Source organism: Sparus aurata, chromosome 2 (assembly GCF_900880675.1).
Source record: "Sparus aurata chromosome 2, fSpaAur1.1, whole genome shotgun sequence".
Classification (NCBI taxonomy): Eukaryota; Metazoa; Chordata; class Actinopteri; order Spariformes; family Sparidae; genus Sparus; species Sparus aurata.
In genome coordinates this window covers 25,300,831-25,322,684 of record NC_044188.1, presented here as the reverse complement: position 1 = coordinate 25,322,684, position 21,854 = coordinate 25,300,831, and the positions used below count along the sequence as shown (strand labels likewise).

Sequence of the window (21,854 nt, the reverse complement as noted above, 5' to 3'; positions counted from 1 at the left end):
TTTCTGAGCCCTTCTTTTCTCTTTATCTCCTCCTTTTCCTCTCTCTTTTACATCTGTCATCAGACTATTCAAAGCCCTTAGGGGCCTGTGGAGGGCACAAAGTGGTCACACAGAGAGAGAGATGGACTTGAAAAAAGAAAAAGAAAAATCGATGAATTGAATGAATTCCGTACAGAGAAGGACGGAATTATGCAAGTCCAGATCTTTTAAAGTACTATTCTTCTCTCCCTCCAGTGTTCCCATTATCCAATGTGTGAATGACAGACTGAACCCAGCGGGCTGACCTGACTCATTGAATTATCGATGTCTGTCTCGCCCTTGTAGGAATTAAACACCTTCTTACAGTACGTTCGTGTTCAGCTGGAAGTTTTACCCTGTGAGAGAATCTTCTGATGCTACAAAAAAGCTGCTACACTGTACAATGCAACTTTTTTTGCTCAATGCCTCGAACTTAACAAACTTAAAGGGTGACAGACAGAACAGGAATAGAGGAGAACAGCACTGGGGACAGAAACTGGATTCAAAGGAAAGAATTAAGAAGAATATCATACCTGCATCCTCTCCAGCATATCGAAGAACTCTGCAGACTAAAGCAGACAGAAGGAGATGTAAAACAGGGTGTAACACTGCTGAACTTTGACTCTCAAAGCACCAAAATCTACTGACAGCATGTACACATTTAGCCAATACAACAGCTCAGTCATCACAAGTTAGCTGGCATTCATTTACACCTTAGGCAAGTGTTGCGGAACACCAAAATGTCTGAATTTCAGCAGATATTGCTGACCGGCTCACTGCGTACGACTCTCCCCCGCAGTGTAAACTTAGCTCTGTCGAGAGGGCAGGGCAGGGGAGATACTTTCCCATCAGCCTCTCACACCCACATGCTAGCGTGCTGATAAGCGACCACTTCCTCACAAAGCAACACACGCTCACACACAAGCACACGCATCCTTGAGTGCATTCACATGTCCTCGCCCTCGGGGCTTCCACCTTGTCACATAAACAAGTTGCGAGGGTGATAATGGTCTGCATGCTTTGTGTCATTGTGCTCAGATTTTTGGCATCCGAATAGCGGGTCGGTGTGCGCAGGGTGGTTTCGGCTCTACATGTGTGTATTTGTGCCCATGGAGGTGTCGAACCATGGCGCCAAACTGAACTTCCCATTGAACAAAAAGTCCGATTTAGGAGGGAGAAATTGAAAAACAGCAAACTTCCTCTTTAAATGGCTACAATAAAATACACTGCTGTTGACTCTCGATGTAAACAGTGAAAGATTTACACTGGCCTATATTCATTGTACAAAAAAACAAAACAGCAACCATAACCATGAATTAATACACTCTAACACCAGGTTTTACCAGTAAGTAAACCTCTGTAATTATTCTTCTGCAAGGCATGATGGGTAATCATTTGGAATTACTAGCTGTGAATTTGACTTTAAGCAGCATTATGAAGCAACTGTAAAAAATACAATGTATAAAAAAAAAATAAAATATTGCAGTTTTACTACAAGGTACACATGCTAACATGCTCAAAACAGGATGGCAGGCCTACAAGTGGTCCAGCAAGGTACACAGGCTAACGTGCTAAAAAGCAATATGGTTGGGTTAACAAAAAACAAAGGGCATCTCTGTAATATTACGGTAGATTTGTATATTTACAATAACTACAGCTTATCACAGTATCATAACGTCATCTTACATGAACATGCTGCCTTTTCACAGTAAGATTGTGTATACTGTAGAGTAATAACATTATACTACTGTGAATTTACTACACTTTTAACCAGTAATTTACCGTAAAGATAGAGCAACACTAACATGCTCTATCACAGTAATAAATGTTGCACACTCCAAAGTGCTATGAAATGCAAAGCAAGAAGGAACCTGTAAATAAATGGCTTACCGATGAACCAATAAGGATCTTCCGGAAAGGTGATTAGCCGGTGTTTTACAGCCATCGAATCAACTGTCTCTAGCAGTAAAGGACTATAAATGATTACACTTTGATAGCGCCGCAATAAAAGCTAATGTTAATCCCACAGTTCATGAAAAAAAAATCTATAAATTCATCAGCATGTCTCCCGCTGCCAAACTGCACACACATGCAGAGTTTATCAAGGAGTTAATATTAACCAGTTGGAGGTGTTGTTAGCTGATACTGAGTCGCGGCTGGACCTGCAGAGTCAACACCAGACCCACAATGAGGACAGCTGTCTAGATACCGTAGCAACTTTGGCAGTCAACATGGGCCTCACAGTCTCATGTTTGAGGTGTGTGTGTGAGTCTACGTGTTTGGTAGCTGGACTCACATTAAAAGGAAAAAAAGGAAAGACGTATTCCTAAAAATCACCTTCTCCAACCTTAGCTTTTTTTCCCCCCTCTGAATCCACGAGCAGCAAGTCCTCACAGACCGTTGATGATGACCGTCTAAAAGAAACACTAATGCAGCTTGTCCCAGCAGCACTCGAGTGGGATCCTGCCCCGCTGACAATGTGTTCAATCATCATCTTAAACCCCCACAGTGACCAGACAAGAGCAAGGACAAGAGACACCTGTCTATCTTTCTGCCTCCCCGTCAGCCTGAGATAGGATGTCTGTATTTGTCACGTCCCCGTCTCACGATGTGAGGCCAATTTGTCCTCCTTATAACATTGTGTTTTGCTGTTCTCTTTCACTCTCGGTCCCATTTCTTTCTCTAATTTCGTTGCCATTTTCCCCTTGATCCTCCTCTAATTCACTCTCTTTGCCCAGCAACAACATCAGCATCTCTTATCTTCCATGGAAACACGCTGGGACTACAACAGACCTCAGGCAGATCAAACCGGCTGCCTGACTGACTGATTGACTGACTTGTCAGCGGCTGAATTCCTACATATTCATGTAAAGTCATGAACAGTATCATCAGTGTCATCACACACATTGACGGCAATGATGATAAGTCACAGACAGGGACAGTGGCCTCCGTGCCTCAGCATGTTATCTCCAAGATTACAGGAATATTACAGGACTTTATTAAAAAACACCAATCGAAAGCTTGGGGGGAGGAATTGAATGAAAACAAGCTTTATTTTCTTGCCTCGGCTCTGTTTGCAACAAGAGACAGCCTTGTTCAAAATACCCGCACCTGACTCAAAGTTAGCATTATCTTACATTAGCATGACCAGATGGTAAATCCACAGATTCCTTCTCTGGTTCAAATGAGGTGATGCAGCGATGAGGGCATCTGGCAGCTCCGGCCTCTCAGCTATCAGATTTACAGTAAGACACAAACAACCTAGTAGCATCCTTGTAGCGTACCTGGAAGACACACATCTGTTTTTGATACATCAGTCGATACTGCTTTGGCTTGGCCCCTGGGTTATGAAATCTTGTTGTGAAACGCCGTACATGTGGGAGTAAATGTGCTATAAATATGACATAAAACTGCTGAAGTTTCAGAGACACTGTGGGATATGAGTTCAATCACAACAGAGCATGTTTCTACAGTTGTTAAATCTTTCCTGACAATATGGAATATATATATTTCAAAAGAAGTCCTGCAAATTCTTGAGTGGCTGATTGTGTTTTGGAACATGAGCAATCGATGAATTTTGCGTTGACATTTTTGAATGTGCCTTGTATGTCATTGTAAAACAGCATTCAGAGCAGAAGGAAAAGGAATAATTTCAGTGACCAGGAACATGACGACTTAGATGTTTTTTGAATATGGATACTTAAAATATCGGGGACGTGTTTTTAACCGAAAACAACACCGCACATTGCATAGTATCTGGTAACAGAAAAACTGGCTGGTTTCCAAGTCAAAATGCAGGCTTACCTCCCCAACAGCTGCTAAAACATCTGAGGCCTCCGTATCTCTGTCTCCCTCTTGTTCTTACCTCCCCTCTACATTTAGAAAGTGACTTCTCTCTCACTCGCTTTCAATCGTTGCTTTCCCTTTGAGCGCCTGAAGCCTAAACTGGCAAGTCAAGTCAGGCAGCAAACCGAAGCATTTGTCAGAAGAGAACAGGTCATTCCAGTGTGTCAGTGTGTCTGCATGCAGAACACACACACACACACAGGTTAGCTACGCGGGCCAAAAACCGTCTTAAGTTTTGTTTTGCTGAGTCAGCAACAGTGTCTCTGAAGGTTGACTTTAATAAAAAAAAGCACAGTGTGAGTCGCTACGAAGTGTAAAACAACAGAATGAAATGCCTGGATAAAGCACATGCACCACACACACACACACACACACATACACACACACACACACACACACACACACACACACACCCTCAGTACTGTGCTGCAGTTTGTGTGCCAGCTGCACAAAATTCCCCATCTTCATGCCAGTGTGGCCTCCCAGGAGACATCTTTATGGCCATAGAAGGGCAATGCCAATACATTTGTTGTGTAGCAACAATATGTACTCTGTGTAATCAGATGGTAATGTTCTTGTATTTATGACTAGAGCATCATCCAGCACATAAAACATGCACCACAGAGGATTAGATTAGTGAGCTGAGAGCCAAAACTACCATGTGTGAATGATGGCAATGATTCTAGAGACAGTGGACCCAAGCTTGTAGAGTATTACTTAAATGTTTCATTTTTTTTCAGGTTCACACTTACTTATTTTGAGTGTCTAACAGAAAATATTTAAACACTTTTCAATTGAAAAAACATAATTTGTGTCCAAAAGCTGCAGCACCTCTATTCACCCGCTGACTGAACGCTCCATTTTAGTGCCTGTTTCTTTAAGACCCCCCTCCCAATTGCCCAGTCTGCTCTGATAGGCCAGCTCTCACAGGCCTGTGCAGGCACCAGCCACTGTGTTTCTGTCTCAGCTATGACGGTGGTTCTTCCATCCGTAACCCTGCTGGGGGCGTGGCCTATGGCCGTGACTGTCTAGTTGAGACATCACAACTACACTTTCTGAATACTTGAATACTATTTCAGTCTTACTTATCAGACCATTAGACCACGGCTTGCATAAAAATTGTAGGCTGCCAATTGATAACTACCAAATATCAGCCACACATCACATCACGCCACGTCTTCTGGCTCGACCACATTTCCAGCTCTTTCTATCTTTCTCACTATGAGCAGACTTCCATCGCTCTCCCCCTGTCTGTGCTATCTCACTCTGTGTTGTCTCCGTCAGATTCAATAATGATGGCTTACTTCAAGGTGACATACTGCAGAAAGTGGCTCCCTCTTGCACGAGCCATCATCTATGTATCACCCTGCTAATCTGCCTCCCAGCAAAATATATCCTCTCTTTTATCATGCTAGAAGAAAAATGAGAAAATTCTCCAGCTGTAGTAGGAGTGCAATGCAGTGTGAGAAATGTGTGTCTGAAAATATCACACCTCAGGATCTCATATACATAATCAACTGCTTTCTCTGTATGTGCAGCACAGTGATATGTCACTGTGTGACACCTGAGAAAGATCTCAATTGTAATCTGATCCAGTGTTCCTGACATTATCTCTTTTCAAATTTGCTGAGTCACATCTTTGGTCAAAGTTTCTTTTGATGACAAAAGTTTGATTGAACTTGACCCTTTGCGTTCAGAATACCGTCGAATTTAAGCTTCAAACCTTATCCTACTGTACTGGTCATGAACTTTAACCACCTAATCTATACAACAGGATTAAGCTTTTATTAGAGATATTAGGGATTCCAGTGTAGGAAACTAAAAAATCTCATTGCCTCCAGACAGAAACTCAGCATTCACTTCAAGCAGACATTCAAAAAAAAAAAAAAAGGAAATGATTACATCACTCCTTGCCTGGAGGAGATTTCACTGCAAAGCTGTGCAGAGTGGGGTTAGATTTACATGATGATGTCACCATGTTTTCTATCTCTGAGAGCAGAATTTGAAATACATTTTGAAGGCTCTGACTGATTGCTTTGGTGACCCTGAGATTTAAGGGTAACCTGTGTTCACAGGTCTTGGGGAGGACAACTGCACTGTGGGTAATGTAGGCACCAGACTTTGAAAACAATCCACTGCTCTAGCATTGCACTCCTATAACAAGCAAAATCGATACAGCAGAGCCATTGATATCACCTTTTTGCCTACGTTACCAACAGTGCAATTTAGCCAACGAGTGACATTACTGGAGGCAATATGTCCAATTACATTCAGCTTCCTAAGGAGCCACGACAAGCTTTATACTCCTTGTCATCCTTTCTTATTGAACTGTTACATTTTTGCAGCTTTAATTAGCAAACTACCAGAATATACAAGTAGTAGTAGTCAGGGCCAAAAAAGAAAACAGTGCCATGGATCACAAAATAAGTATTATGTTTTGATGGAAAACAATATTATAACCTGTTAAAGGTCTAGTATGTACAATGTATCTAGTTGCTTGGTTGCAGTCTGCAATCAACTGAACATCCCTTGTTTCACCCTCCATACTGTGGCCGCTAATAATGCTAAAAGTGGGAAAGGCCCTCTCTAGAGTCAATGTCCAATCTTGGCTAACATTGTGGTGCAACATGGTGGACTCCATATAAATGGACCCACTCCCTCTAGGGCAAATTAAAGGAACAGAACACAAAGTTTCTTAGTTCCAGATGATTATACATTACTAAAAGAAGAATATTTTACGTAATTCCCCCCCCCCAAAAAAAAAAAAAATCCCACACACTGGTCATATAAAACCTTACTTTGCTTTGAATGTAGTTATTTCATATGTGCAAAGTTTTAAACTTTAAGATGTTTTGACGCTGCAGTTTGTCACTGTCTCTAAACTGCTTTGCTTGCTAAAGAGAGTTCTCAATGAGGATAATCAAAATCAATAGACCTTCGAACAGGCCTAGGGGTGTAAATAGAAAAATGAAAAAGTCAGTAAATCAATATCCATCTAAAAAATGTGGGTGTGCAGACATGTATGTCCCACTATCCCTTTGCACATTTCACATTGATGTGTGCGTGTGTGTGTGTGTGTGTGTGTGTCTTACCTTCATGCTGGGCGGTGCAGTGCGGGGCGGCGAGGGGGGACATTCTCCCAGAGGGACGGTGGAAATGTTCAGCAGCTCCTGTTTCCTGGAGTGAAGAGGACAAGATGGGGAATAAACAAGGTTGATTTATTGACATCCATGACCACCAAAATGATCCAAATTTCATCAAAGGTCATCTGGCCTCATTTGCGTACACAGTGCACTTTCACAGTAATTTGATTCAGCTGATGCGCTGTCCTTCCCTTATTTAAGTGTGGACTATTTCCCCTCTCAAACAGACATTATTTCAAATACAATTAGTTCTAAAATACAATCCTGGGTTGTGATTTGCCTATGTTACAGTGAGCACCTCCTGCTCCTGCCATTTGTCTGAAGCACTCAACTTATGAATGGGTTTACTGCACACTCGTCGTTAGCTTTACCGCTAAGGATGTCTCACTTTCGAGAGGTTCATATTTCCGACATTGCTCCTTGTCACATTTCTCCTTGTCCTCCTTTTGTTTTAACTGGGAGTAACTCATACACAAGGAAAAAGAGCAAATATAAGAAAACTACAAAACAATATAACTTCAAGCAAAGAATTCCCCTGAAGCAATTCAAATGAATCTATCATCCAACCAAGTGTTATCTGTGAGGAACAGACTTGTTCTAACCAGGCTCGGGGGGTAACAGGAATGCATGTGACAGGATTATGTACCGGTAATTAGGACACAAAAAGCAGGTGACTGCATTCTGGTAAAGTAAAGAAAGGAAAAATTTAATTTGATTACAGATACATTTAGTAAAAAGGGGATCACTAACAGGATGGCACTTTCAAAACAAAGAATGACATAGTATGTAACCACGCACTTGACATGACAACACTTCACGAGTCGCACACAACATCACTCTGGTTGAGTAAAACAAGATACACATGTACAAAGATGAAATAAAAGTCTTTTTATTGATATTTGTTTGTATTTTGTATCACATTTGTTATTTGATATCTTAAGTGTTTAGTATGTTTGGTATTGAGGAATCCAAAACTAACCGGAAGTAATCAAGTCGCATTACTTTAATATTGTGATACCTGGAGTACATTTACTACACAATAAAAGCACAAGGAGACATCATTCCTGAGTGATCTTTGGTGAGCCTAGTGTAGCTAGCTAAAGTCTGGCTAGTTCAACAGCTAAATGAACTGCTAAGTGGTCCTAGCTATCTGCTACATGCAAACAGGACTACTTGAAATGAAAATAAGAATGATGAATTTGACTCCATCAAATTCAGCATTTTACCCGAAATGTTGCTTCAGTGTCACATCCTATTTCAGCATCGCATGTTAACCATTAACATGTTGGCCATTAACTTACTCAGAGGTACAATTCTGTTTTAACTTTTAACACTGCTGTAGTTTAAGGTTTCAAATTGAGCCAGGGAGTCTGTTGGAAATATGCAGCAAGGTATCAGATGGCTCTCTGCTGTTTCAATATGCTCGGTGGAGTCCCACGGGCTGTCAGGGAGACTTTCAGAGAGGTCTGTTGGGGCTAGAAGCCCCCTCTCCTCTTTTGTGCCTTTGTTGTGCAGCGTACTCGGAGGCATGAGTGCACATTAATGATCCCAGATGTTGAAGGTTGAGCTGTCACTGGCAGACAGCAGGAGGATTTGCTTAACCCTAGAAGCATGCCATCTATTCTGTTAAAAATTCCAGTGGTTTTTCAGTGGAACCGCTTCTACACTACCTTGTGCCGGGCAGCTCTCATGCGGAATAAATGAACAAGATCAGGAAAGGTTTACGAAGGAGTGAAGAGGAAAAAGAGCACAGATGCAGTAAACCTCTACCTAACCCTGCTTTCGAGCTGAAGAATGCACTTAAAACCACATTTTCTCTGCGGCTACTCCACTGGTACCTGTTGGATGTGATCTGTTAGTCATATATAGCCTTAATCTCACCTCATAACCCTATTATGCGAGACATTCGGTTTTAGGTCTTAGCTTGTTATATCTGGTTAAGTTCTAATTTTGATACTGACATACAGAAACAGGTTTTATATCAGTCCATTACCTGCTGGCACAAAAGACACAACACACTGACTGCACACAGTTGAACCAGAAGCTGTACTTCTACCGGTGTGAAAAGCTCCAAGCGATCGCTTCAGAATTAGTGGACAGAAGGACAAGCGAAGAGTTTTAATTGAGATCGAATATGCCCCTTCGTTCCATTCATTAGCGGGAACTATAATAGCCCGTTCTCCATTCTCTCATGTAGCGGGTGTCAAGTGGGTTGTGAGCAGCAAAAACACTCGATCGCCCACAGTATGAAAACAGTGAACTCGAGGCAGCTATTCCTCTCTTGGATTGAACCTACAACGCTCTTTGAAATGAACTCTATTAAGTCTCACAAATTCTACTTGAGGACACCCAAACAAAGAGGGAGAGTCACGGCCACAGAACGCCAGAGTCTCAGTCAGTCGCAGCAGGGCAAACCCCGAATTCCTGTTCAACCCTTTCATTCCACCGTCCAGAGGAAAAGCCTGTATTGCTCAGTTTCTTTCCACAGGCTCAGCATTCGCACAATGCACCACTGTGTCCCTTCTGTGTGTGTTATGCTGCGGTGTGTTAGCTCACGGTAACCGGGAGTGGACATCGTTCGACTGAGCATCATTGGCCGAGAAAAAATGAGGAGCGTTCAAAAAAAAAAGGGGAGAGAAAAACAGAAAAAAACAGCTTTCTTGCCGGACATTGTTCATTGGCTTTCTCTTTGTTCCTCGGGTTAGGATGACAGTGTGTGTTTTTCACCGTTGACCTGTAAAAAGCAAAAGCTTGTTCGGAGCACCGTCTCTGGGGCTGATCCCCTCTACATGTCCCTGCAGCGGCCCTGCACGGGCACAAAGACAACACCCATCTGGTCACTGTCTAGCACACTCACTCACACCTGCACAGAGAGAGAGAGAGAGAGAGAGAGAGACAGAGAGAGACAGAGAGAGAGGCGAGGAGCCGCTGTCCTTGCAGCCTGGACTGACTCTGTGGCGATGAGAAAACAGCTACGTCACTGCTACCGACACCCACCCAGGAAGGAAGGGAGGGAAGGAGGGGGGGAGGAGGTCGCAGAGAAACAATTTTTAGGAGGAAGAGGTCATGGAGAGAGTGAGTCAGAAGAGAAGAGGGGACTGTGGAAAGAGGCTTAGGTAAGAAGTGCACTTTCAAGAAGGTGCTCTACATTGAAAAAGCATCGTCGAATGGTGCAGTACATACATTGCATTACAGGCCAGTCTCCATAAGAACTTTGCTCCCATTGGACAATCCAGCACTTCCGAACGAACTCATGTCGACTCTCGCTCGTGTCTCACCGGTGGAGAGCGAGGGTGTGGACGTCATACTGGTGGATGGGAGCGGTGCGCACTGGAGTCCCAGAACTGTTGCAGACGCTCAGCTTGTGTCTCTCATGTATCAACGGCACATGCAAGTCACAGAGATGGGGGACAGAAATGACACGTCCTCTCTCAATGTGTATCCGATAGCTGTTAGCAACACAGTGCTGTCAAGCCTACGTTTTGGAACAATGCACATTGAAGCTAAACGCTGACTCTCCAAAGGACGCATCGTGCACAGCCTCCTCTTCCAATGAGCAGTGCCGTTGTTTACAGTCTGATTAGCAAATTGAGGCGGGCAGATGACATTTAAGTTAATCTCTGTCATCACTGCTGGTAGGTTACACAATTATCTACAAATATATACACACCATCTCCTATATGATGCCACTTTCCCTTTTTTTTTTATACATTTTAATAGGAAGCCAGCCCTTTTTTTTTCTTGTTTCATATAATGCCACCGAGGAGAAACTTCATTTGACACCTTTTTTCGGAAAAAGACTTGGAGTCATAACTTGGGTTCAGAATCATTTCAGTCCTGTGGCAGATGGAATGCTGTTTCATCCAGATCGTTAAAAGATGTTTTGACAATTCTGGAAATGCCTTCAGAGAGGTACACCGCCGGGGCTTTATGGGTATTTTTACCTTTGCCAGGGTGGTTATGTTTTCACCTAAGTCTGTTTCTTTGTTGGTCGGTTGTTCCGTCAGCAGGATAACTAGATTCCTCACAAAAAACTAGGATGGAGGGTCGGTCTCGGCCCAGAATAGACCCTGTTAACTTTTGTTAATAAAAGTAGGGATAAAGGGACGGAATCAGGACATTTTTCTCCCTTTCTTCAGCATATTGTGATAGAGCTTTTTTGTTTTGTTTTGTTTTTACACTTTTGTTAATTTCTCAGGCAAAAAGGCGTCTTTAGGTTGGCTGGTATCTATGGGTGAGTACAAAAGGGCACTGTTGCGCTCTCCTGAGTGATGTTCTAGATTTCAATAGAATGATAAAAGAAAGAGAGACACTAAACTTTTTTTTTTTTAACATTACCACAACCTAAATAAGGTGACCTTACCTTTACTATAGCTTATCTGCCATGATGAGATCGTTGCATAATATTGCCCTAGCCTTGTCTAAATGTAGAAAGCAAAGCATTCAAAAAATAATGGGATATTTTAGGATATCACAGACAGAAAATCCAGACAAAGGACGACTGAAAGTGGAACCAATGATTAGAGCTGAATACACAGTAAAGTAGCACAGAGAGAGGGAGGGCAGCGGCTGTCAGTGTCAATAATGCTGCATTTTCTGCAGAGAAGACTGGAAACAAGCTCTGACTTAATGGCTTTTCCATTAAATATTTTTTATCAGTTCTTGCGTTCTGTGTTGACCTTCGACGTTGGCTTCGAGGAAGTAAGCACAGTAAGCTGTGCAATTAAATCACAAGGTCAAACGGCATTCAAACCTCTGGCCCCGAGCTGGCACAAACAACGCATGGCAGAAGATTTCCCAGCGAGCCAAGGGGCAGCGGCCGCCACGCAATTGCATTATTTTAATACGCAGTAAATACTGGCTGCGAGGACCGTTCGCCAGCTGTGTTGGTTTGCGTGGCTCTCTCTGGCCAGGTGCTCTGCCAAGAAATCCCCTCTGAAAAAAATCATTCATCCACAACATTAAACACGCTCTTTAAAGGATTATAGGAAATAGGATGACTTTCCTCCTGTGATTGATTAAGTGTAACTCTCTCCTTTGTCATCTGCAGCTAGCTTAAAGTGATTGTAAACCTGCCGGGCAAAAATAGGGCCGAAAGTGCCCCACATCTACACTCAGGCATGTACAAGTCATACCTTTCTCGTGGAGCATCATGTCAATAATCCATCCTGCTTGCACTTGGCTGCTGCTAATTACGGCTGATTCGACAGTAATTACATCTACGCGGTCATCATGTTTATGTAATGATGCGCGTGTTTGTGAAGAGAGAGACGGATCGAGCCAGAGATTGTAATACATCTCTGTTAATTCACGTATTGATTACACCCGTGAGATTAGCGGGACATCAGGCACAGGCTGGGATCCAGAGAGCGTGTGTGAGAAGGGAGGAAAAGAAAAAAAAAAAAAGGGCAAACACACCTCTAGTCATCCCTGGGCGATGGACAGATCACAGGAAGAGGAGATTGGTGGATGAAAACAGGAAATCAGGGTGATGGAGGGTGCACAGGGGATAGAAATACAGAGACAGAAAGATCGAAGGAGAGGGCGATCTGTGGGTCTCGGATATGAGGCCTCTCCCGGGGGGGGGGATTACTGCGCACTCCTGTTTCCAGTTGGGCTTCATATTTGTTAGGAAACTTGATAAGGAGCCTGATCCTCATGCCAATTGGCCAATTACACAACTGATGGTTTCTCTAATGGAGTTAATACAACAGTAATTGGAGACAGAGAAAAGGAGAAAGACGAGGGCTGTAAAGAAGACAGGGACACAGCCTGCTGCGGAGGGTAGGACCCATCAGCCCTGATGTGTAATAAAGTAGACTTGGAATTAAAAAAATCATGTCGCACAGCAAAATCTGCTGCAATATTACATATTAGACACGACGGCTACAGTTTCGATAAGCACTTTAAGAGGCTGATGTTACAGGAAGCACGCTGGAAAGGCGACACTCGTTGCTTAATAAAACCAAAGGTAATTAAGTTACAAGAGCACGGACACATCTTACAGACGACATACTGTAAGCATTTAAAGAAATGGTGCTGGAGATCAGCTCAGCGGCTCAATTTAGATTTGCCAGCACAACCAATTTCTTGTCTCAAGCAAGGAACAACAGATTTCCTTCGATACGACACGGATTATTACAGCAGGGCAAAGATAATGTGAAGTGCTCATCTAATTAGCCAACTTTACATGAAATACATTCAAGTATATTTGTCATTATTAAAAATGGTATACAGTCACGGAGGAAGTAACATTTCAGTGAGATAAAGGGACATGTTTTAGAAAATGCTGACCTGCTTCGTGGGCCGATTTTGTTCTTTACTAATTAAAAGCAACCGGACAAGCTGCACACATGGTTTTTACTTTAATTATTTTATATATGTTTTTTTCAATATCAAAAAGTAACTAATGACTGAGTGAACCGAGGAGTGACTTTGTTGGTTCTCCTCATTTCCTAAAAGATCTGTAACATTTTAGGGTACGTCACAGTTCTGCCGCGTCTTCTAGGTGGGCGGCTATTTGAGACACGATCATTTTGTCACATTGTCCTTCCTCTGTTTCCCCCATGTACTATCAAATATCCATCCGTCTGTGCTTGTTACAGGGGCAAGAAGTGGACGGATGAGTCAGTCAGCTGTCCAGCACTACAGGCATCCCAGATATGTGCAAATATGTGGAGAGGTCAGGAGAGCAATAATTACGAGGCAACTGCACTCCGAGCCACCGGCTGTTTCCTGTGGGAGCGCCGGGCCTCGCCCTCTCCCTCCTGCTGTGATATGAATAGATACGGAGATGACAGCAGATAAGACTGTCCAGCCAGACGACCTGAAACACTCTCATTATCAATAAGAGGAAGAGGAGCAGGCAGACGGACAGTGCGGGGGTGATGAGGAGGAGGGGAGCAGGGAGAGACATCGCTACGTTTTCTAAATGAATGCATGAATTTGTATGAAAAATAATTGGTTCTTCAAATGCAGCGCTGGCGAGCAGAAAGAAAAGGACGGGGAAAAAACCTTTTCATCCAAGTAGAATAAAGGAAATGGAAATTGTGTTTGTGTGGGTGTGGGTGTGTGTGTGGGTGTGGGTGTGTGTGGGTGCAGGTTAGCTCAGTTGCAGGCAACACATCAGACCGTATTTTAACAACTTATAGAAACAGTGTGACACATACACCTGAACTCATGTCATTATCACCCTCACAGCTATGTGACTGGCACCCATGTTAACGAGCGCAAGCTAGGAGACCTTGGAGTGGCTTCTGTGTACTTTGCCATGTCATTTACTTGTATTCTCCCCGTGCCGTCGGTGCAGCGCCAATACACACATGGTTGTAAGGAATGTTTGTTTCTGCGACTCACCATAACCGCGGTTAATGCTGCTTTTAATCAAGTCTTAATTAGTTTTAGATTTCAAAAAGGCCTTTGGTTTCATTTTCAGTTTATTAAATCTGTGTCGGGCTTTGGTATTTCCCAACCGATGTTTATTAGTTCTTCAATTTCACAATGTATAAAGTCAGCCTCAGCAGAATTTACATTGTGACATTATAGGTTCTTAAACACAAAATGATTGCCTTTTGTGAATCTTGGAGTAAAATTTATCTGCTGAAATGATGAGTAATGTTTCACATTTGTACTTTTCACAGGCAAGGTCGCGTGGCAACCCAATCACCAGAACAAAAGTTGGCACTGTGCGTTTCTGCAAAACACAGATATGTTAAATTTGTACATTTCATATGTGTTATATCAACATTTCTACACTTTATATTGCAGCGATATGGTAAAACTTTACATTTCAGTTTTCATTTTTCGTGATGTGACGGATGTGGTTAAAGTCTGTTTAAGTTTAGGCACACAAACAACTTGGCACATGTTTGAAAAAGATCGTGTTCTGGTTTTAGTGACACAACAATGGCGGCGGTGTGGCACTTACACCGTCTCGCCCGGCTCTATTTTCATGTTTTGAACAATGAAGCATGTGTGATGTTATACTATGTTGATAAATGTTGTTGATATTTCAACACAATCAGAATTGCTATGTTACCTTGTCTGCTGTTGGCATTTCTGTTCAACCCCACAATGAAAATTGTGTTTGTTCACTTGATTTTTCATCAGCATGGGGGTGAGTTGATAACGACAGAAATGACATTTTTGGGTGAACTCACTTAACACGTGGCTGGGGGAATAAAGTTTCAATCAGTGGGCAGGACTGTCTGAGTTGCTCCCTAATCCCTCATCTTCCTCATTCTCCTCATCTTCATCTTATTCTTGTCTTTCCACCTGTCTTTTTTTGGTTGACTTGACTCTCAGTTCTTCTCTCTCAATTATTTCTGTCATTAATCCAAGTGTTAGACCGAACTGACACCGGTGAAGGTCTCGCCCCCTGCAGGCACACACTGTTCCACCCAAGAAAACTATTAATACGTGTGTGTGTGTGTGTGTGTGTGTGTGTGTGTGTGTGTGCGTCATTGTATTCCTCCCAAAGAAACCAGGTTAATCATAATGCAGTAAGTGCGTTCGTGCATTCATTTCCTGACACACACGCTGCATCTCTGACACTGGATTTATCATCTAAACACTGAAGGCGAACACAACAAGCCAGTAAAAGGTTACGTACTGCAGCCTTTTGTCTTACCTTTGAATGTCACTGTTGTTTTCTGTCTCGCCTCACAAATGGTGCCAGGGGACCTCTAATAGACATTTACATGCGCTTACGTCCCACCAGCAGGGAGAGACTGATAAAAGGCCACGGGCTGAATCGTGTTTGTCTCTCTGTCTACAGTTGAGCTTTATGCTGTTCATCACACTTCAGTTGGATAGCACGGCAGTGCAGGTTGTCAGTTCACTGTTAAGTAACTGCAAAATGTTTGTAGGTGAACAAACATCTGTCCAGTAAAGAGCAGCTCAATCAAAATGAGACAATGTAATGAAAATAGAGAAACACCACTGTAGGTTTGCTCTACAAGCAGCTTATCAAAAATGAGCCAAAAAGTCTGCAAAGGGAGGAGGATGAGGTGGAGGGATGGGTCAAACAAACACGGGATTTTCAACCAAAGGACCGCCGCTTGGAGTAACGTTATGTTCATGATGTAACTTAAGTTGTATATGAAACATACTTATTTTAATCCAAACCACAATGTTTTCCTAAACCTAACCAAGGAGTTTTTTTTTGCCAAAACTTGAAGGTCCGGTAGACGTATCATTGGTACGCTGTGTTTTTGGAAGTCGCTGGCAAGGAATTTTAATTCTGCTTGGGTTCAATAGATGAAAACCCAAGCAGAATTAGTAGTTAAAAATACTCTTTTAAACTACGTGTCTACTTTAGGAATATCTCATTTGCACATCCACACCAACTGGATGTAATTCAAAGATATTTCTATGGGAAGACGTGCCACTCATTTCTTACCTTTGAAGTGTGTGTTTTCATTATCAACACTGGACAGTGGCATGAAACATATCTGTGAAAGTGAACATTTCCCTTTTTGGATTCAGTAGGTCTAAGAGGTTTTTGTCCTGTGGCACAATACTGCATTGCAGTGAAAAACATAGTTGCCTGGCATCACGCTCTCTGTCATATCACTGAAAATGCCATGAATCCTATCTAATCCTATTCATTTTGTAGGGACCCACTTCCTCTTTATCATTGCCCAATATCGCCCAGTCTCAGTGACTGTAGTCAAAGAAAAAAACAGAGTTTAGCATCTGTGAGATGAATGCTGAAGTGAATACTTCTGAACCCACTCCACCACTTCAGATGGCTGATAACCACAGCAGAGCAAAAAAAGTCCGAAAGAGATATGAAGACAGAGAGGGAGAGGGGCAGAATGAATGGATGTCAGACGGATCGCTGAAAGAGAAAGGGCCGCAGAGAGAAGTACGGAGAGAGAGAGAATAAATGAATCTCTGCAGACTAAAAATAGCATTCTCAATCCCCAGTGCAGAGCTGGGTAAATAGGGCCGTCTTGGGTGGGTCTCTGGACACTTGTTAGAGACTATACCATCTCATCCATTACATCCCAAGACAAGGCTGACTGTCACACAAACACACACATGTTGTGCAGACAGGCAGCAAAGGTGTGCGTGCGTGTGTGTGTGTGTGTATGTGTGTAACAGCTAATCACAAACCAAGTGAAATGCATGAAAGGAACAAGAGAGAGTTTAGAAGAAGGAGTAATTGAGGGTAGAGAGGAAAAAAACCGGAGGAGACCGGGGAATGGAAATACGAGTGAGTCAGTGACTAAAAAGCGGCGGCAGCAGGAGGAGGAGAGTTTGACAGTGAGGGGAGGGAAGGGACTACAAGACAAGGAAAAATTGTGTAAGGTGGTCAAGAAAAGCAACATGAAAGACTGCACTCTAGAACATCTGCTCCGTGCGACCAAGTTTCCTCTCTCCAAAGCAAATGTTCAGGGTCTTCCATTGGCTTCAAAAATATAAAGTCTATATTTATGTCTGGGACTACCTGCAGTGAGGATCATTTTTCTGCAGAGCAATGACGAAAGCAGCATTAAACTGGGAGATGAAGAAGCAAAATCTTGGACTGAAAAGCTTAAACACATGTGATTGTGGAGAGAGTTTTAAACGTTACACAGCTGACTGCTTGCTGAACCCCTCCCCCAATAGGACATTGTCAAATCATCGCTGAGCAACTGTAACTATAGACACAACACATCTGTCAGGCTTTGTTTTTTTCCCGACACATTTAATTGGCATGAGAGGAACTGCAAGAAGACTGACACTTTACATATGAAGAGTTTCAAAAAAGTCAGTTTTCATTAACACAGAAATGTGTCACCAGCAAAACTATGGTACAACGGGCCTTTGTGTGCATTTTTTTTTACTTTTCAGCGCAAGGCTTGGAATCCCATCACTGTTTTCCATGAATTCCATGTAATGGATGGTTGTCTGCACAGCCCCTCTACATAGGCACATCACGCTTATCATGCCTGGCTAAAGTGTTACTTCCAAGGCCAAGGATTAGCTAACTACATAGTGGGGTTCTAGATTCAGAAAAAAAAAGCCCCATTCATGACCAGAACATTGATTGCGTTTCCCGACTGAAGGGGTGACTGACAAGAAAGTTAGTTCGTCAGAATTTAGGTCAACATCTGTCCTGCACATTGTACACAGAAAGTCCTCATTCTAAAAGCCTTCCCTCTTGTGGCGTTAAGACAGAAAATACAGAAACATTCCCTAAAGCATAAATCTAGCCACTGACTAGCTAGTCCAAGTATGTACGAGCTAAACAGCAAATAGGATTATATTAGAGTAAGATAAGGAAAAATGTCAACGTCATCGCTATCATATTAGGGCCAGCTAGCTTTATACTGCAATTAAAAACACGGCTGTTATGTTCATTTCTTTAATACGACTCATTAAATGACTTTTTCCACATGCAGCTTTAGCTTCACACAGTCATATAAAGGTAAGACACCGTTTTATCAACCAAGTCATGGAGCTAGTGTTAGCTTTAGTAGCTAGCTAGAAACAGCTAAAAGATTTTGCCTCTCTGTCATTTAAGCCGTCGAGAACGAGCAGTAGAGTCTTCTTTGCCTACCTCTGCCTGCGGCTGAAGACAATTCTTTAAGAAAATGACTGATAATTTCTAGTGTTACTTATCTACCGCTGCTTGAGAAAACAGGAGGCCTGACAGGGGGGGCAACAGAGGCAAACGGTCAATTACAACCGAAACGCCACCAGTTGTTCCTCTATTTTTGTATTAGTCGGTTTTAATTTGTCTGTTTGCTGTCAAATGAGACTGAATCAATGTGCAAAAACAAACAACAAAACAAAAAAGAAACTAAAGAGCTGCTTTGTATTGCGTGTATGTGTGTATAATTTCCCTGTTCCGGACAACTGCCTGGCCGGCTGCCGCGGACTCTCTGTGTCAGAGGAAGCCAGGCAGGTTGTTCCTGATTGGTTTTAGCTGTGCCCAGCTGCTCGTGTAATTTAGTCTCTCAGTTGTTCGGTCCCAAACATTTCAACTACCACGTGGCTATACATCTGAGCACAGTGACAGGGAAGCCATGAACCTGACTGGATGGCGTATGAGAGGGTCTAACCCCGCAGCTGGTCAATTTAACAAAGAGGAGCCTCACCATTATTTTTCATACCTGTTTGAAAAGCGTAGACTTTTCTCTAAAGTGCACCGAGCTCTTCAAAGGCAGCCAGCACTCAATTTGTGTCCAACCGTTTATCTAGTTCTGCTGCTATGCTCTGCAGCGGCACGAGAACATCTCCATATCGAAGACTTTCAAACTGAATACCAGTATTTAGACGCCCGACGAGTGTTTGATGAGATTTTCTCTTCAGGGACCGCAACAGTTGAGATACTTGCATAACTGTCAAATCAAATCAATCTAACTGCTCCGAGGGGAAATACGACATGTAGACAGTGTTTATAACACCAAAACAAAACAAATCAGACAACTGGGACGATCACACAAAAACCGTAAGATCATTATACACAATTAAAAAGAGAGAGAAACAAGATCATATCAGACTCGAGGTGACATTAAGTGCAGATACATGTGTGGAAGGATTTTAATGGAAAAACAGTGCAAAGAGAGGCCAAAAGGTCTATATAGTTTGTCCGTAAGTCATCATGACAAGCACAATGTTCAGGCTTTTCCTCATCCTAGCTGGCACTCGTCAGCAGTGACCTGAAGGCAAGAGCTCAAACTGTCTGTGCAGGACAATCTATGCAAGTGCTTGCTGTAAATATCTCTGAGCAGGGTCTGACTCACCCTAACAACTGTCTCATGTCACATTAACAAGCTTGTTCATTCTGGACGCGTAAACATTTCCATGCCAGACAGCAGTAAATGAAGATGATGAGGTTCCTAGAAACCTTCAGTATAACAGTCATCGACGCAAGAGAAATCTTAATAGATCCGCCGATAGATTTCTTGCCTGCGCACAACTCTTTGCTGCGTGGCCACCGGTTCAATTTCCTCTCCCATAGTAGCGGCCATTGTATCAGAGGACGATTTTCTGAAATCAATGCTCATGTCCTTATTTTTTGCTACATTTAACAGGAAGAGCGACTTGTCACACCACGACACAAAAAGTCCTCCTCCACAGGCCGGTGATCTTATTCCATCCCTTCCGTGTAGGCTGACTGATAACCAACTCATCAGCACATTTTATTATATGTCTCTTCTCATCATTACTTTGACAGTTGCTCTTGTAAATAATTTAGGAGGTGAGGAAGACCTTGTGGGGATTTTGTTTAAAGAGAAACTGTTTAAAGCTAGTTAACATAAAGGAAAAGTTCACATTAAAAGTAGTGTGGTTATATGCACATCACTGGGACTAAAGTTTTTTTGATGGAGCTTCTGTTGTGTTGTCATTTGTAAGCTGTTTTGAGGTTTTAGTCGCCCTGGGTGCATTAGGTGGTTGACCACACCTGACGTTTTAGAGCCTGTCAGCCTTTTGACCTGAAGATCCAAATGTTGTCCATTTAAATACATTATGGCTTGGAGTCGTGCGCGTGCATGCATTGACTCTTTTTGTCAAAGAAGGAATAGTTGGACTTCTTTGGACGTACTTTGGTAAGGGGTTAGACAAGGAGATCAAAACTGCTCTTGTGTCTGTACGTTCACTATGAAGCTGGAGCAAGCAGCTAGCTAGCTTAGCTTAGCATACAAGACATAGAACAGAGGGAAACAACTTGCTTGGTAACAAAATTCCACCTTGCAATACCTTCAAAGCACACTAAGTAACATGTTGAGCCTGTCCTCATCAAAAAAATGACCGCACACATTGGTCACCGGGTATCTGGGACAGACGGTCATGTTAGACAACCGCAGGGCTTTCATTCAGGAGAACGTTGTTTGTGCCCAGTGTGAAGCCAGAAGTCAATGAGTTCGGTTACATGACACACATAACATACTGCTTTAGGAACTTAGGTACGTTTGTAGGTATGTTAACCCAAACCACAATGTTTTCCTCAACCTAACTAAGTAGTATTAGTGCCTAAAGCTAACAAAATAGTTTTCATGCCTAAACCTAACTAAACTGCAAGTGTACAATGAAGGTCCAGTTCACCTGTTGCTTGTCATGCTGCAACGGTCATGTTGTTTTGGGAGTTGCTGGTAGTTAACCTATTTAGTTGTTTTGATATGAGGATGTGTTGAACATGTTATATCTTATTTGTTTAATACAAATAACTGAGTACTTCAATCTTCTCAGCTGATATATATAAACTTTGATCAAAATTCAGTCTGTTATGTCAAGGTTCCTTAATGACCCCTGGAGGTCTGAATCCTTTAAAGGCACTGCTTTTATGAGGCGGTCTCCCCTTGTTTGTATTTTAAGTCTGCATTCAAGGACTCACATGGAGGGCAGTAAAAAACAAAAGCGTGTCAGCAATCCTCTAAGAAGGATTCAACATTCAACATCTTCATGAGGACCTGATTGAGGCTACGCACCGTGATTTGGGTGAAAAACACTGAATGTAAATGTAACTTAAGGATTCAAGGAGTCCTCCCTTTTTTACTGTTCAAGTTAGGCGTCCATTAAAATTGGCATTTCCCTTTAAAAGGTTTGCTTTGACTTCTTCCACAGCTAATAAACTGCAACCCAAATGACCCTGACAAGCAGATGAAATGCTAATAAAGGAGCACAAAAAGAGGTCCGTGGAGATGACCGTGATGAGTCAGGCTGACTCCCTATTAAAATACCTGAAAAGGATTTTTTTTTGATCTTGTGAAAAGGGGATGGACAATACACAGATGTCCTAGAAAGATTTGAATTGTGGATGGAAGATGTATTTTTCTTTTCCCTTTTCTTTTTTTCTGATTTTCATAACTAACATTGTCTGCTTCCCTCGTGGTCAGACATGAGGGAAACAAG

General features: G+C 42.5%; 1 protein-coding gene across 22 annotated transcripts in view; it reads right to left on the bottom strand.

Annotated features, from left to right (window-relative positions):
* rap1gap2a (RAP1 GTPase activating protein 2a) overlaps positions 1-21,854 on the bottom strand; it is a 122,939-nt gene that overhangs the window by 20,184 nt on the left and 80,901 nt on the right. For 15 of the 22 annotated variants that reach the window (XM_030440994.1, XM_030441013.1, XM_030441003.1 and 12 more), the window contains 2 exons: positions 6,957-7,041; positions 552-587 (listed from right to left, as the gene is read on the bottom strand). In XM_030440994.1, the coding sequence (XP_030296854.1) occupies positions 552-587; positions 6,957-7,041 (121 nt within the window). Of the gene's footprint in view, positions 1-551; positions 588-731; positions 751-3,822; positions 4,014-6,956; positions 7,042-21,854 lie in introns of those variants that run through there. The other 7 variants (XM_030441052.1, XM_030441059.1, XM_030441102.1 and 4 more) reach the window with 4 other exon arrangements.